Here is a 17,260-nt window from a genome sequence, read left to right as displayed (position 1 = left end):
TTGCTTGCACGTGGCAATGGCATGAACTTTGTTTCTCCTTTGTTCTTGGATGTTGATGTGGATTTTTTTTTTCTTCAAGTCTGATCCATTTTACATTTCTAAACTCATATATGTTGTTTTACATTCATTTTCGTCTGTGTGATCTCTGTCTCCACCTGTGCTTTAGCCCCACATCCACTGAGCTTGCTGTTGGTTTCTGCCAGAGCCACATTGCTATCTTCACCTCTATCCTCCTTAATCCCAGGGATCTGTGCTCTTTAAGTGCTTCCTTCCCACATCCTCCTCAGTTTCCTGTGTGCTTTAGACAGGCAGCTCTTTCAAACCCCTGAAGGCTTCGATTACAGACCACCAGCTATATACTGTAAGGCTCTGTCATCACCAATTACAGCCCATAGCCTGCCACAACAGACAGGAAGGGCCAACTTAATGCCATTCCCTCACTGCAAGTGTACCCTAACTGTCTCTGAGGGCCTATCCTAGCTGTCTTAATCTCTTTTCTGTTCCCATGAGTCTCTGCGGGGGTTCCATGCCTTTTCTAATGTTGAATGTGTCTGAGCCCTGGATGACACTCTGGTATGAGTCTCTTGGTCCTGCTCCCAGTGACTGCAGCAACTGTTGTCAACTCATTCTCGGTTTCACACAACAGATAATCCAGCCACTTAATAATCATCATAGTTTGTCTTGATGGGATGCATTCTGAAGCCATTGCTGTTTTGGGAGCCCGCCGCTCTGGTGATCTGTTTGAAGTATGCAGCTGGGAGGCACATCAGATACATGTTGTCCTGTAACAAGGATGCAGACTACAGGCGACAGCTCCTGTGTGAATGTGTCTGGAAATATCTCTTTGTGTGTTCCTGCTAGAGGTCAAGTCAGTATGATCGATGACTGGACTACATTGTGCCACATCAGAGAAGTGAAATTTTTTGTGCAGATTAGAGCTTTCACAGTGGTCAGCTGTTTCCGTTGGTTTTGGTGCTGTTTATACACTGACCACTGATTTGACTAATTATATCCTTTCACTTACCAATGGACACATTTTCAGTTGTGTCTCTTCTTCTTGACAGTGTTAATAGTAAACTCATGGAAAAAGACCTCATATTCATTGTCATGTCTGATGTTATAAAAATGTTATGTAATTTATAATAATAATAATAATAATAAGTATAAATTATTATTATTTAAAAAGTTTATAACTTACTATTATAGTAACTTAAAATTGTACATACTAATAATAATGAAACTGTACATTATGTAAAATGATCATAATAAAATTGTATTAAAATAATGTTGAAATAACTTAAATTATACATAAAAGTATTATAAATAACAACAACAATAATCATTACATCTATAATAATATAATATATACATATATAATAATATTACTATAATAATATATTCATATATAATAATATAACTATAATAATAACTACATTTATATTTTGTCAACTATTTTATATACAAATTAAATAACTTGTTTTATTTATTTATTTTCTTTGCTTTTGCACAAATAAAAGCAGGCACATTAACATAGTATCACAGTCACAGGAAATAGATGCCATGTGGCATCAGTGTCCTTGGACAAGCATGTAGGTAAAAGCCCATTTTATGATTCCTGGACAGGACATCCAGTACCAGATGTCAAATATGGCCTTTGTCTTGAGCTTTAAAAACTTTGTAACTCTGTCTGTTTGTGTGTAATCTCTTGTGGATTTTGAAAAATGCGCTTATAGAATGTAGTCTATGTGTTCATTTCAGAGTCAGGCAGAAGCCCACTACAAGGGGAACCGTCATGCTAGGAGAATCAAAGGCATTGAGACCTCCAAGAGCCGCCCACAAGAGAGTGACAAACCTCCTCCCGGTCCCGTCTCGTCACCCTCACCTACTGGACCCTTACCGGCCATCTCTGATACCGACCCCAGCAAAACAGGTAAGAGCTCGAGAATAATGTGACTGTAAAACATCTACATCTGTTCTTCTATGCTCACTCACACTGAACATTTGAGAAGAAAATGTGTTTCTACAGAAGATAAATTATTCTGCTTCTATTCTGCTTCAACATTCGAGTCAAAACTGGGATATAAAGATGACACAAATATTCAATCTTCTCCAAGTGTGTGATCCGACCTCACTCTTTAAGGAGCAGCCAATTGAATATTTCCAATGCTGAAGGTCTGGGGTCTGTCGCAGGGCAATAACAGCCCCAACCATACAATAACAGAAAGAGCCAAAAACAACATCCCTCAGTCCCAGCATAAGTTTTAAAATTGCCAGTGTATGAAATATAAAATTATGCATTACTTGTTTATCTTTGTTGAAACATTTTGGGGAAGTCTGGATGAAGGTCTCAAACATTCAGAGCCTTATTTTACTAAAGTGGCATGACTTTGACCGTCACTGCTTTATTAAGAAGGCCTAGCTGATGTATTTGTGGAGCTGTGTGCAAGGCTATTAGGTATTAGAAGCCCATTTGTCTCTGTATCAGAATAAACTTTGGGATAAGGTGGTCAGAGGATGAGCAGTGAGTGAGAGCTGGTGAGACAGAGCCTGGATATAAAAAAGTTTAGGTCTGAGGATTAGCTAAGAGGGCAGAAGGGAAACATCACAGCTGATCTTGCTTTAATGAGAAGTGATTAAACATTGGCAGATCATAATGATGGTGAGATGAAATGGGGGCACAGAGCTTATAAACTGCCAGAGGGTGGGTGACTCCCTCTTGTGCCTGTTCTTTGCTGGTCTTCTTTCCCCGATCTCTTTACATGCGGCAGTTATTGCCAGCGTCAATCTGGATCAAACTGTCAGAAATAATAATAATAATTAAAAAAAACATCTACCACACTGGTAGATGTTTTATGAGAAGCTTTAAAACGCATGTTTGAATTGCAGTTTTTAAACTACATTCTTGAACGCCAAAAGAAATCATCAGAAGGACCATGGATTCGATGCCTCTTTAAAGTTTTTAGCTCTTATTTAAAGTTACCTGTAAGTCGGCACCTTTAAAATGTTATCCCCTCCATAGGTCTGTCTGTGTGTGTGTGTGTGTTTGTGGATAATTTACACTGTTGTTGATTTTGTATAAGGTTTACTAACTTACAGTCTTCTGACATCAGGATGTGTTTTACTCAAAATGATCAGCTAGTTGGTTGTTACCCTAGTCACAGTCTTGTGGTCTGTGAATGTCATTTTAAGGTATTTTATGAGCCTTGTTTGTCTCATGAGTGTGTGATGAATTGTATTTGATCAAAAACTACAGCAACAGAAATATTACTACAGTTTAAAAGAAGGTTTTTTATTGTAATAGATTTTACTCCTGTAATAGATTTTATTCCTGTCATGGCAAAGTTGTATTTTCAGCTGCCATTATTCCAGTCTTCAGTGTCACATGATCATTCAGAAATCATTCTAATATGCTGAAACATTTCTTATTATTATATGTTGAAAACTGTGCTTCTTAATATTTTTGTGGAAACCATGATACATTTTCCAGAATTCTGATAACTAGAAAGTTCAAAAGAGCAGATATATATATATATATATATATTTTTTGGCTATTGCTACAATTGTACCCCTGGACTTTTGTGGTCCAGGGTCACATTTATTGTCTCATTTAAATGTCTTGACTCAACTTAAAATGGCAAGTTTCCATGGCTAAATATCTGCCATTATTTTAACAATTACCTGTATGGTAAAGGTTTCTATTTAAAAAAAATAAAATAAAATCTGTTCTTTAACCTTTAAAATGTAATCCCCTCCATAAGTCTGTATGAGTCAAAATTATCGTTTTTTTCTTTTATGCCAAAAATCATTAGGATATTAAGTAAAGATCATGTTCCATGATGATGTTTTGTAAATTTCCTACCGTAAATATATCAAAACTTAATTTTTGATTAGTAATATGCATTGCTTAGAACTTCATTTGGACAATTTTAAAGGTGATTTTTTCAGTATTTAGATTTTTTTGCACCCTCAGATTCCAGATTTTCAAATAGTTGTATCTTGGACAAATATTGTCCTATCCTAACAAACCATACATCAATGGAAAGCTCTCAGATTATGTATAAATCTCAATTTCGAACAATTGACACTTAAGACTAGTTTTGTGGTCCAGGGTCACAAATTAGTTCAACTCCAAAAAAGACACGCAAACTGTTGTCTTCATTTTTTAAGTTTCAAAAAAAAAAACATACAGTATCATATACAGAATAATTGCCTTTTTCCACCTCCCCAATGTCCTGCTTATCGTCTCTGTCATTGAGAATGGAGGAGGACAGTATAGCAATGTCTCTCACTGAGGGATTTGCCTGTCCAGAGAAAATGGTCTATAGTCCTCAGGCCTATAAGAATTCCAGCGGGAGAGAGCCAAAACAAACCGGCCATGATCTAAATGTGAAACCAGATACATATGAAAGAATGTTGTTTTCCATCCAAAGCTCACACCCATAAACCCGAACCTTAGCAGGCCAGTGGCTTGCTTGTTTGTATATCCCAACAATTGCTTTGTTTTGGTGCCTTCACATAATACTAGTTTCACAACAGAGTGTTCATTGAGCTGCCAACCCCTAGAGTACTGACAGCTGCAGTTCCATCCGGATATTGCAGTTATAGTGTGTGGAGAAGTATATGTGTGTGTGTGTGTGTGTGTGTGTGTGTCTGTGTGAGATTGTACAGTGTAAAGTAATTTTACAAAAGTTTTTCTTTTTGCTCCCACTGCAGTCAGAGTGAGTTTAAAAGCATGCGACTAGATATTGGGGATGCATCAGGGCTTTGTGCTTGGGCCTAATCACTTTATCTCACGTCTACACATCTTGCTGGCTGCTCTGTGTGTGTGTGTGTGTGTGTGTGTGTGTGTGTGTGTGTGTGTGTGTGTGTGTGTGTGTGTGTGTGTGTGTGTGTGTGTGTGTTTATGTGAAAGCTCAAAAGGAGAATTCCCACGCTTCATGAGAAACACTAGGCTGTGTTGGACCTCAGCTGCCGGAGATGTAATTTATTGATGATTTTGTTTCACGCATCACTAGAGCCAGCATCTTCTCAGTGGTGGAAAGACAATACCCAGGCCTGTGAAGTCACCTTTACAGTGGTTATAGAGTTTCAGTTGCCTTCTGCATGTTTCCTTGACTATCTTCTGAACCAGTGATAATTTAAAGTGATAGTTCTCCCCCCACTATATATACTTTATACACAGCTGGTCAATTTTGGGGTCAGAAATTTTTTTTTTTAGAAATTAAAAATTTATTCATCCTGGATGCATTGGTCAAAAGTTACAGTAAAGCCTTTATGAACATTAAAATAGAAAAAAAAATCACAATATTACTGTATTTCTGATCAAATAAATACAGACTTGTTGAATTTTATGAAAAAATTGTTTAGGTGAACTATCCATTTAAGCTGAAATTCCAGCTGAAAATCAATACCCAACCAATATAGTTTGTGATGCATTCTTAGCTCTTTTACAAGGAATTTCAGCCGTGGTTTGTCTAATTATGATGTTTGCTTATTTTTTATTTTTAACTTTTTTTTTTTTTTTTTTTACATTTCCTGTTGTAGGAAGACTTTTATCCCAGTGAGGATTTGTTATAAGGTTTGAATGTAACAGGGCCTGTAATATCATGGAGACTTGGCAGGATGCACAGGAGGTTTGGCATTGTACCACTATAGCACTTTGTTTGTCCCTAAGATCCACTTCTGCACAGTCACTCTGTTTAATGAAGCCATACATCTCCAGCAGTCTTCTACACATCTGGAGATTGTATAGAGACAGAAGGCTGCACGACACTCGTCTAGGTCTCCATATTTCACAGCAAAAGCTTGAAGTGCCAATAAATTTCCAGCTCGATCTTTTTCCATCTCCAACAGCACTGCTCTATTCAGCTACAGTGGCAGAATCACCACTCTAACATGCAGACTCTATAAAAATGACGAAGATCATTTGGTAAACAGGCCTGCTGTAATGGATGGAAGATGCATCTGGGAAACAGCAATCTGAGCAAGGCAAATGAATGCTCCCGACTCCATAATTAATAAGTCCCAAAGCTCAATGAGGCATCTTGTTTCAGGGATCATTAATCATTGATGATGGGCAGGGTAGGATTGGGGTAAAGGCTGGCCTCTCTTCTACCTGACCCCTAGAACATCTGATCCTCCTGTACGGGTCATAACGAGACCCCTGCTTCACCACGTCACACACCATCTTCTCCACTACAGCGGCTGTGAAACCGGAGCAGCTTTAATAGCGGATTTAGTTTACTGTCTGGAAACTGAGAGATTGTTCTTGTGGGTTCATGTTCTGTATATGGAGTCTGTAACTAAGCTATCATAATTCTACTGAACACACAGGCATCATTTAAGCTTTCTGTAATGGCCAATTTATTACCAACCACTTTAAACTAATACAGAGGGAGCTTTTTCCAATTGTTGTATTTACAAAAATATATTTATTCTTAGTAGTTAATAATAATAGTATTATGACAAAATATATATAGTGTTTGTGGTGTTGTTAAATTGAGCCTACAGTTTTCACTGCAATTAACAAAGATCATAAATCTCTGTGGTAATTAGGAATACCATGATTGTAATAATGCTAATCCCATCCTGGGCACAGTGGGCAGTAGACCTGCACGTCTTCTCTCATTTCCATCACCATCTCTCTTTCTCAAAGCTGAGCTTTAACTGATAAACAGTCTTTTCATTGTTGCCTGTGTAAGTGAATGCAAATATTAAACCCGCCTACTTTGATTTGATTGGCCACCATCACAAAGACTTTGACATTGATGAGTGCTGTAAGACCGCTAAGGCATCACAGATGAGAAGATCTGTTATCTTGGCTTTTTATCTTTGCTGCACCAAAGCAGAATAATAATTAATATAAAGTAATTATTTTACAACTTTTGTTACTGGAAAAATACCGAGGTCCGGACCTTAGGGACCCGAATGGTGGCTACAGTCCTTGATTTTGTACACACACACACACACACACACACACACACACACACACACACACACACACACATTTATTTATATATATATAGCAAGAATAAATTCACTTGATACACATTTATAATGTTAGAAAAGATTTGTATTTAAAATAAATGTGGTTCTATTCATCAAAGAAAAAATTTATGAAAAAAATCTCAAAAATATTAAGCAGTATAACTGTTTTCAACATTGATAATAAAAAGAAATGTTTCTTGAGCATCAGATCAGCATATTAGAATGATTTTTAAATGGTCTTGTAACACTGAAGACTGGAGTAATGACTGCCATTTTAAAATATTTCAAAATAGAAAACAGTTATTTTAAAATGTAATAATATTTCACAATGTTACAGTTTTTACTGTATTTTTTCATCAAATAAATGCAGCATTGGTGATCTTAACTAGCAGTGTCCCCACATCTTTTTAAATACAAAGTGATGCCCATGATTTCATGCCCACTGTTAGTTTGCAACAATTTCACGTTTAAAGCAATAACAGAGCATAATATTTGGGGGTTCTTTTGGACCTCTGAACTTTCTTGAAAATATTTACATCATTACTAGCTAGTATTTACAGCAGCTAACTCCTCCAGCAGTTGAAGAAAGGCGTGTGTTAATTTAAGCATACTGAGAGTGCATGTTGTGTAACCACACTTTCAAATATGCAGAGCAAGAATAAATGGAGGGCAGACGGGCACACATTGCAGCGAACATGGAGGGCATGTCAATTATGGTGGTGGATGGCAACCATCCAGAGGATGGAGAATTTTGAAATCCCCCATTACACACTCTCCTCCACCCCTGAACTGCAATCTGCTAACTCAAACCACATGCACATAGCCAAACCCACACAGTGTGTGAGTGTGTGTGTGTGTGTGTGTGTGTTTGTTGGAGGGTGGGGGCCTTTAAAGGAATGGGGTGTGTTGTGGAAAAGAGCCCTGGGAAAATTAGCTCAGAGTTAAAAGTTTAGGCTATTCAGAACCAAACCTGCACCAAGTACAAGACACATAGTCCGGTCCGTCCATTCTGATGCTATAATAGCTATTGGACGATGTGTTGGTCTATACAGTATTTGGTGTTTTTTTGAAGGGTCACATAGTTTGCTGTAACATCCTGTATCTTCCAAAAAAGCAATGTCATCACCCTGTGCTTTGATCCAGATGATCTTTATGAGGCTCAGACATGAGCTCAAGCCCAAAGAAATATAGAGCACACTCTCATCTACTCCTCAAACAGAGGAGAGAGACAGAGGAAATCTGCCTGGAAACTTCCAATGTAGAGAGAGATTACTGTTTCCTGTCAAACGAGGGGTCTGTTTTCTTCTAACCAAGTTGTATCCACCTTCCATTCAGGATATGCCACCACAGCAGAGGCTGTTGAATTTCAGATGCCATAGTGAATAAAACCCTGAACACTGTGTTTCTTAAGGGGAGGAACATATAATTGGAATGACTAAGAGTTTATGTAAGCCGTTGTGGTTAAATATTTGTAAAATGACAAAAACATACATCATCGTTTGATACATACATACATACATACAGATGCTTTTTACTAGTCTCTCCAAAGCCATAATCTGTAGGCTGGATGTTTTTTGGATGTCCATTTTTTAAACTGAAAATGACAGACGAACTGTGTAACACCCCGCTCCCAATTTGAGGGTGTTTTTAGTATGTAAACAAAGTAGGGTGAATGACAAAACATGTTTTCTCTATAGACTAACTCTAGCAATGCCAGGGTCATGGGTTTGATTTTCAGAAATTAATACCTTTATTTAGCAAGGATGCATTCAGTTGATTGAAAGTGACAGTAAAGACGTTTTATAACGTTACAAAAGATTTCTGTGTCAGATAAATGCTGTTGAATAGAAAAATTTAAAGGGATAGTACACACAAAAATGAAAATTAGCCCCTGATTTACTCACCCTCAGGGCATCCTAGGCATATCTGACATTGCTCTTTCCAATTGGAATTATATTAAAAATTGTCCTGGCTCTTCAAAAGCTGTATAATGGCAGTGAATGGTGCCCATTTTTGAAGCTGAAAAAAGTGCATCCATCCATCTTAAAACTACTCCACAGTTTTAGGAGATTCATCGTGGACTTCAGAAGAAACCCCCCTGCACTCCCCCCACTCACCATCATGAACAGCACTGTGGCTGCAGTGGAGTCATTCAGATTCCAGGGAACCACCATCTGGCGCTTCAGAGCCGCAAATACCAGGACAGTCAGGCACAAGAACAGTTTCTTCCCCCAGGCAATCTACCTCATGAACAATTAAATTTTCCCCACTTATGCAATAAAAATGTGCAATATCCTTATATTTATTTGTTACCCCTCCATCCTAGTAAATCCCTGCATCTTACTCAATCCTATTCCATTATCATTTATAGCACAATTGTTTATACACTTATTTATTTGCAAAGGTTTTTTTTTTTGGACTGTGTGTGTTGTCTCTGTGTACTGGAAGTTTATGTCACTAAAACAAATTCCTTGTATGCGCAAGCATACTTGGCAATAAAGCTCTTTCTGATTCTGATGTGACACTGGAGACTGGAGAAATGGCAGCTGAAAATGTTTAAAATTGAAATAATATTTCGCAATAGTACTGTTTTTACTGTATTTTGATCAAATTAATGCAGTCTTGGTGAGCATAAGAGACTTTTTTTCAAAATCTTTTTTTTTTTCTTGTCCTTTGTTGTACATAAAATAGCCTTACCTGGGGCAGTTATCATGGGTTTTCTTGTTCTCCTTAGTCTCTGTCAACAGAAACATGTTTCTGTTAACAAAGACTACTATTTTGAGTCCTGAACACTCCAAACTGTATGGTTACATATTGCTAAGCATCTTCCATTTTACTTGTCATATTAAACTTAACAATATATGAAAGCTCATAAAAATACAAACATATGCATATAATTTTGCAAACTTGTTTTTATGTGGTCTATAAAAGATGGGGTTGCTCAGACAAGGTATTTGAAGTACTGTATGCCTGGTTTGAGGTTTACAGGAAAACACAGTTTTATTACTTTCAAAAATGAAACACCAGAGGCCATTAACCTCTGTTAATACTCATTTACATTTCATTTTGTTGTTTGCTTTGCTTTGCAGATGAGACACGGTCAGCTCCACAGTTAAATGGACCTGTGGTGGCCCCAGAGCCCATGGCCATTTCTGCTCCCCCTACCCCAGAATCCCCCGGTCCTTCTGCCTGTCCTCTTCTGCCCACCCCCACTACCCCTCAACCACCTCCGGCCACCTCCTCATCTCCTTGCTGTGGCTCTTCTAACCCAGAGCAGACTGGCACCGGGGCCCCTGGGGCACCATCAGTCACTCCCAGCAACCCTGAGACCGAAGAGGACAAAGCCAAGAAGCTGCTGTACTGCTCACTGTGCAAAGTGGCCGTCAATTCACTCTCCCAGTTGGAGGCCCACAATAAAGGTGAACATTCATTTAGCGACAGCTCGTCCAAGCTCAATAACTTACTGTGCTGACTGATTACACAAAACATCCGTCACTGGAATAAAGAGTCTCCAATGAGTGCTTAGAGGTGGATAGATTATCCATAAAAAGAAATGCTCCCTGTGTATTTTCTTATTTGAGGGACTCACTAGTCTGTACCTTTGACTTTGTACTGCTATTATTTTAAAACTCTCAAAAGCCATTTTAAGACTCCACAACACAACATCATATCAATAATATGCTGATGCAATCACTTTTCATTACAGAAAAACAGATAAAGCAAATGCAAACATGGCAATGGCAGGTGCATTTAGGAAATTAACCAACCATAAATATTTTTTGCCAGCTAAGACATTGTTATAAATTATTTTAAAAAAATCATAACATTTATCCTAACACACACACACACACATATATAAGCTGAATTTAGAAATACATACAGAAGTAAGAGATTTTATTATTAGATCTATTTTTCATACAATACACATCCTAGATTCCTTTCTGATACACAAGTTGTGATTTTTAAATGTATTTATTTATTGAGTCAAACTATTATTCAGTTGGAATACAACCACGTTGCAAAAATGAAAATGTAACAACAGCAATAACCAGGCCTTTGGCATCCTTTGCAGGCATTTGTAAATTGTTTGTTTATTAACCAATCATTATTGCCTCATTGTTTTTACATAATGCCTTTTAAGTAATTTTAAAGACTGTTGTTCACTTAGGTCTGTTTTTATTACCGCAAAAAAAATATTAGGCTGAGTATCTTAGTACTTCTTTGTTAATTATTATTTTAAGTAACAAAACCATAGTTAATTTGTGGTTACCGTGGCTACAAGAACCGTAGTTTGCAGTCAGTCGCAAACATGAGGTGCGGGCGTGCGCAGATGCGGGTTAGATCATAGTTACTGATGTTGCTGTTCCTATAAGTTGCAGACAAACAAGAAAATAGGATTTTTATAAACCTTACTTAGTTTTTACTTTAATTTTTCACATGCAAATGTTACAATTTAAAAGTTGTCTTTCTCAGTACTTGCTCATATTACTTCATAAGACAATTATTTTAAGAACAGTCTGCAAGATTTATTGTTCTGTGAGCAGCAGAAATATGCTCTGCGTGTCTCAAGGCAGCTCACAGAGGAACACAAGCAATTACATCCATCACTGAAAATCCCTTTAAACTTCTCAAACAGGCGTCTTTAGAAGCTTTCACTCTCTCATGATTTATGAACAACTTTACAGTGGTGCATGCCCTCTTGGTTTGCACCAAAGGTGTGCACAAAAACAAACAGTTTATCAGTTTTTGTACTGCAGTGCAGCTTGTAGTATTTCGGAAAGTGTTTGATTTCTTGTGGTATATCGAATGCCTGAGCATATCTCGTTCTGCTCTATTATTTACTTTGTGTCAACACCAACAATCCTGTTTGAAGAGATGAAGGTGGATGTTGAGGAGATTTTTCTGCAAAGGCACACACAACTCTATTTATTATAGATCTCCTCTTTTATTTATCTGGGGAAACTGCAGTCATAGTTTAAGTGTGTTTATTTGGTCTGATTAGGAATTTCTCATGTTGAGCCTGTTGATTAAATGGTCTGTTTTCCCCAGGCCAAACAAAATTAATGCCTTTACACAAAGTATTTGGCAACTGTTTATGTGGTCTGAAAATTAAAAGGCGCAAATACACATTTTGATACATGGAAGACACATTGAAGTCGTTCCTCTTGAAACACAGCAATGTTTTAAAGTAAACATTACATGTTATGAATAATATCAGGGCATTGTTGCCAATGGAGGGGCACATTTTAATCACAGTCTGTGTTTAAGAAAGCTATCTGGAATCAGTTCAGTCCATTCCCTAAATTAATTATCTAAAGCACAGTAAAAAAAAATCTAATCATATGTTGTGCAGACAACCACAGATATAAGTTGGGAGAGTTTAAACTTACTTTATTTCTGCAGTTGTATGTCCAGACACAGCTGTCAATTCTTGTTTATCTTTGTATTTCTCAAATGGCATTTACAAGTGACTGTTACACAGTGAAACTAGAAACACTCATCGTCTGAAACTAATTTTAAGTCTAAATATCGCAACAGTGCATTTTTGAAGAGTACAAATGCCATTCGTGCTTGTTTTTTATTTATTTATTTATTTTTTTGTCTCTTCAAATCCAAACTTAAGGTCAACTTTTGTTCAAATGAGAAAATTAAGGCTGCTTTTGGTTTGGCAAGAGAAATTGTCGACATTCCCGATGTTAGAAACAAAATAAAGACATAAGTTCTATGAACCCAAGCATGTGGACGTCACATGTTTTTTGTACATATCTTAGCTGTGTTTTCATTGACATTGTGAGGCCAGGAACATGACAGTGAAACATTTAAGGAGAACCATGTGTTGCACAGCTCCAAACACAGGAAACGGATAAATGATGAGCTTTGTTGTAATGAGGACAGCCAAATTTAAATTGAAGTTTATCAACAACGTTTTAAAAAGCCAGGCATTATACTACTTGATTAATGAATTGTACTGTACAGTAATGTAACCTGAATGAAATTCAAACAGGGCATGATTCACAAGTGCAAAGCATTCCAACAAAAGAATGGTGTTACTGCCTACATGTGGACACTGACACAAAAAAAGAATCATCCCGGGCATGAGCAGTTGTTTTCGAGGGTAACTCAAAGTGGAAGAATCAAGAGCCCTCTAGTGGTCATGACCGGATATTGCAATACTGCCTGTAGTTTATATAAAGTAAATGTAATCCAATTATTTTTATCATAATACAATATTCTTATTTTTTAGTTTATATAAAGTAAATGTAATCCAATTTTTTTTATATTAATTAATTTTTTTTTTTTTTTTTATTTGTGGCTTTGGTAAGCAAAAGTTTTTTTTTTTTTTTTTTTTTTAAGTAAAATCTTACTGACCTTAAACTTTTGAACCAAAGTTTATATGCATGTACTGTATGTACACTGCCCGTCCAAAAAAAAAAATACCACCTGGATTTAACTAAGCAAACATTTAAGATCCTCCCATTGGATAATTACTGCATGGATGATTATGTTATGTGCACAAAGAATGAGGTCAGCTGACTACCTGAATATACTGAATGATCAGGTTATTCCATCAATTAATTTTTTCTTCCCTGATGGCACGGCCATATTCCAAGATGACAATGCCAGGATTCATCGGGCTCAAATTGTGAAAGAGTGGTTCAGTGAGTATGCAACATCATTTTAACACACGGATTGGCCACCATAGAGTCCAGAATCAGACCTTTACCCCAATGAGAATCTTTGGCATGTGCTGGAGAAGACTTTGTGCAGCGGGCTGACTCTCCCTTCATCAATAAATGATCCTGCCGAAAAATTAATGCAGCTCTGGATGGGAATAAATGTTGTGACATTGCAGAAGCTTATCGAAATTATGCCACAGCGAATGCGTGCCATAATCAAAGCTAAAGGCAGTCTTACAAAATATTAGTGTTTGACTTTTTTTTTGGATGGGCAATGTATATGCATACATACAACATATTTTGTTTAAAATAACATTTTTAAAACCACACTTGTATTTCTCTGCACTCCTCAGGCACTAAACACAAAACCATTCTGGAAGCCCGCAGCGGACTGGGCCCCATTAAGGCATACCCTCGTTTGGGTCCGAAGCCCAGCGGGGAGCAGGGAGGCGGGGCCACAGACCCCAATACTCAGGAACGCACCTTCCACTGTGAGATCTGCAACGTGCGGGTCAACTCAGAACTGCAGCTTAAACAGGTGAGCGAGGGTCATGGTGTTCATCATTTTTTTCTTTTAAATGCTCATCATGTTGTTTTTACGTATATATTGTTATTGGGTGAAAAATATGAAATCAAATTTGTTTCAAAATTGGTATGTTTGCAGCACATATCAAGTCGAAGGCACCGGGACGGTGTGGCAGGAAAGCCAAACCCCCTCCTGAGCCGACACAAGAAGCACAGGGGAGCTGAGCTTGCGGTAAGTGGTAAACAATTACGATATTAGTTACAATTTAAATGTTGTTGCATACACTGAAAGTTATCTTTGATAACTGGATATAAGATTACAGTATGATATTGTTGAGGCATTTTTCTCTTCATACAGGATCTCACCAAAGCGTTAGGCGCCGGCCTCTTGCCGAGTCCTCTGGCCATTGCTGCAGCAATGGCAGCAGCGGCCTCCTCCAATCCGCTGGCTCTCCGCGCAGCAGCCCCCACCCACCATCCACATCATCACCTCCTGCAGGGTCCGCCCCTCAGCCACGCCATCTTGAGACCAGCTCCAGGGCCCATACGCACCTCACATGGGCCTATTCTGTTCTCACCGTACTGACTCCGCCTTCACCTCCCCCCTCCCCCTTAGCCAATCACAGCCAGTCTGGAGCCTCACCTCCAAAAGCACACTGTGAAGATGAAAAAATTGTGAAACACCACAGCAATGACAAAAATCGGCCCATCAACAATAACATCAATCATTAAATCAAGCAGAAGGGGGTGCATCCATGAAGGAGGGTGTGACTGGCGTTCCAACCCTCTTTCCATCTCCTTTAACTGCCTCCTCCATCTCTGTTTGTTTGGATCAAGTGATTTATGAATGGTCAAATGTAGGGATTGTTGGAATAGAGCAATATTGTATGCTGAGAGCATCTGACGTCCTTGTACCTTCCCTCTATTTATACTCGTACTGTGAGGTAGCAGCAGTCACATGGTAGCCAGACATGCTGGAATGAGTTAGGCAACTTTCTAGACACCCAAAACACACAACCCAACACACAAAGACTACAGTTAAATGTTGTTCTGAAAATGCACCCTTAACCCTATGCACCTTGAGAAACCATCAGTATGCTTCTCAAAGTATTCGCTGTATTCAACTTGTCCTGTCTGGCTTTGGCATCTTTGCAAGAGGAAATGGCCTCAATCTCCATTGCAGTTCCACCATCTCAAGATTCAGAGCAGGGGATTGTGGAGAAGGTCTAAGGATGCCCAACACTTTCCGAATGCTGGCTCGAAGATTAGACGGCGGCAGCGGCGAAAAGCCCGACTTCATACAGTCGAATTTCTCTAGGGAAACGGAGGGATTCAGAATAGATACTCAAGATTCCTTTTTACTCAGAATCAGACTCCTTTGTGTCACTTTTACATCCGTTAGCGCTAGGAGCGGTTGACTGAAAAACCTCAGACCCCTTAGATCTTAGAAAATCAGTAGACATCTATTTATTCTATTGTGTAGCATAGTTTAGTTCAGAACATCCAAGCCGGTTGACTTTAGAAAATATTCAGAAGTGAAATACTGTATGTACGTAGAGGATTATGTAACTGCTGATAGATCCTGAAATGACATGGACGGGTACTTTGAATCTCAGAGAAAGTAAACAAACCTAAGCACACTCTTGGACTTACAGTACATACAGGCTCCTCTGTTCATTCTGTCTCTGTATGTTCGGTGGACATTATGCAACCCCAAGCAATACGGCCCCCCTTCTGTCCGACTTCCGCATTCAGTCTCACAAGACAGCGTGCATCCCGCAAGGACTGACACCACAGGTCAGCCACTCCAGCGGACGCCCAAGAGACTACAAAAATGAACAGAGAGAAGATGCTGAGGGGGTAGGTGAGGGAGGGAATGTGTGTTCTATCTCTTTTTTTTGGTATGAACTTCCTGTCTTGAATCTAAAGCCATGCAATGCATATTATTTTTTGTTCTTTTATTATGATCAATGAATTGTTTTGATGTTGGCTTTTATTATATTTTTTGGGTTCGTTTTCATAGCACACTGTTATGTTGAACAAATATTGGGGAAATTCTGACAAAAAAGAAAAAGAAAAACATTGAACAAAAGAAAACAACAGGAATATTTTTCTATGGAAATTGAAACCCTGCACTCAGGTGGGATCTACGTGTTGTAGAAATCATATCTGGAGGATGTAAAGTACACATAATCATAAACATCAAACTAGGGCCTGTCGTGTTGATGGAGATACGTGACGGTCCACTGATAAGCAAAGTGCGACAATGTCTTACCATTGTTTGGATATTGCAATGCAATAAGCAATTGTCATTTGTTGTAAAAGAGAATTTATAAATGGATCTGTACGGCTGCTAATAGGCCTCCATGTTCTTCCACAGAGATTAATTAGCCTTTTCAGTTCAAAAGCTGGGCGTTTTAAGCAAGAAAGTAGCACCCAAGGGGACAGGCCCTTCATATTAAAGGGTCTTTTCTCATCTCTGAGTGGGGGAAAGGGTATATCTGAGCGCAAACAATGCGTAGTCAGCCATAGCGTATGTAGCTTAGTTCACTTTTTTTGTTTGTTCGTGGCATTGTTTGCATTGTGTGGGAAATGTCATGATAATGCCATTACTTCAAGCTAACTGTGGTTAGCATCCACCATTGTGCTTTGATGGAACTTTACCTCTGTTTCTCATTAGTTACCGAGGCACTAGTATGGGTGCTGTAGTTTCATGTTGGTGTGTATCGTGCAGTGTCGTGTGTGTACGGATAGATTCCGGTTCTGGGAAACTTGCGATAGACAGAATCTGGCTTAAATGATAGTTCACCAAAAAACAAAGCTTCTGTAGTCATTTACTCACCCTCGTGTCATTTCAAACCTTTCTCAACAGGACAAAGGAAGAGAGATTTATGAAAAATCACAGTTTCTAGTGACTAGGGAACAAAAAAGCTAGAAAGTGTTTATGGCTCTTTTGAAGAAATAATGATTTGAATAATACCTGCAAACTTGCCATTCTTACATTGAAATTCACATCATTAGTGAAAATCTAAAAATCCAAGGAGTTTTTATTTTGGGTGGGAAGCGCCACC

The 17,260-nt window shown here is 38.3% G+C and overlaps 1 protein-coding gene across 3 annotated transcripts in view; it reads left to right on the top strand.

The window, feature by feature from the left end:
* Positions 1 to 16,045, top strand: part of LOC109113249 (zinc finger protein 385A-like) — an 82,753-nt gene extending 66,708 nt beyond the window's left edge. For all 3 annotated transcript variants that reach the window (XM_042713287.1, XM_042713288.1, XM_042713289.1), the window contains 5 exons: positions 1,759 to 1,930; positions 10,077 to 10,406; positions 14,018 to 14,202; positions 14,329 to 14,421; positions 14,548 to 16,045. In XM_042713287.1, the coding sequence (XP_042569221.1) occupies positions 1,759 to 1,930; positions 10,077 to 10,406; positions 14,018 to 14,202; positions 14,329 to 14,421; positions 14,548 to 14,775 (1,008 nt within the window). In that variant the 3' untranslated portion in view covers positions 14,776 to 16,045. The remainder of the gene's footprint in view (positions 1 to 1,758; positions 1,931 to 10,076; positions 10,407 to 14,017; positions 14,203 to 14,328; positions 14,422 to 14,547) is intronic.
* Positions 16,046 to 17,260: the final 1,215 nt, after the last annotated feature.

The sequence above is a fragment of the Cyprinus carpio genome, chromosome A23 (assembly GCF_018340385.1).
Source record: "Cyprinus carpio isolate SPL01 chromosome A23, ASM1834038v1, whole genome shotgun sequence".
NCBI classification, from domain to species: Eukaryota; Metazoa; Chordata; class Actinopteri; order Cypriniformes; family Cyprinidae; genus Cyprinus; species Cyprinus carpio.
The sequence above is the reverse complement of the archived record's forward strand: the minus strand, read 5'-3'. Positions and strand labels throughout refer to the sequence as shown.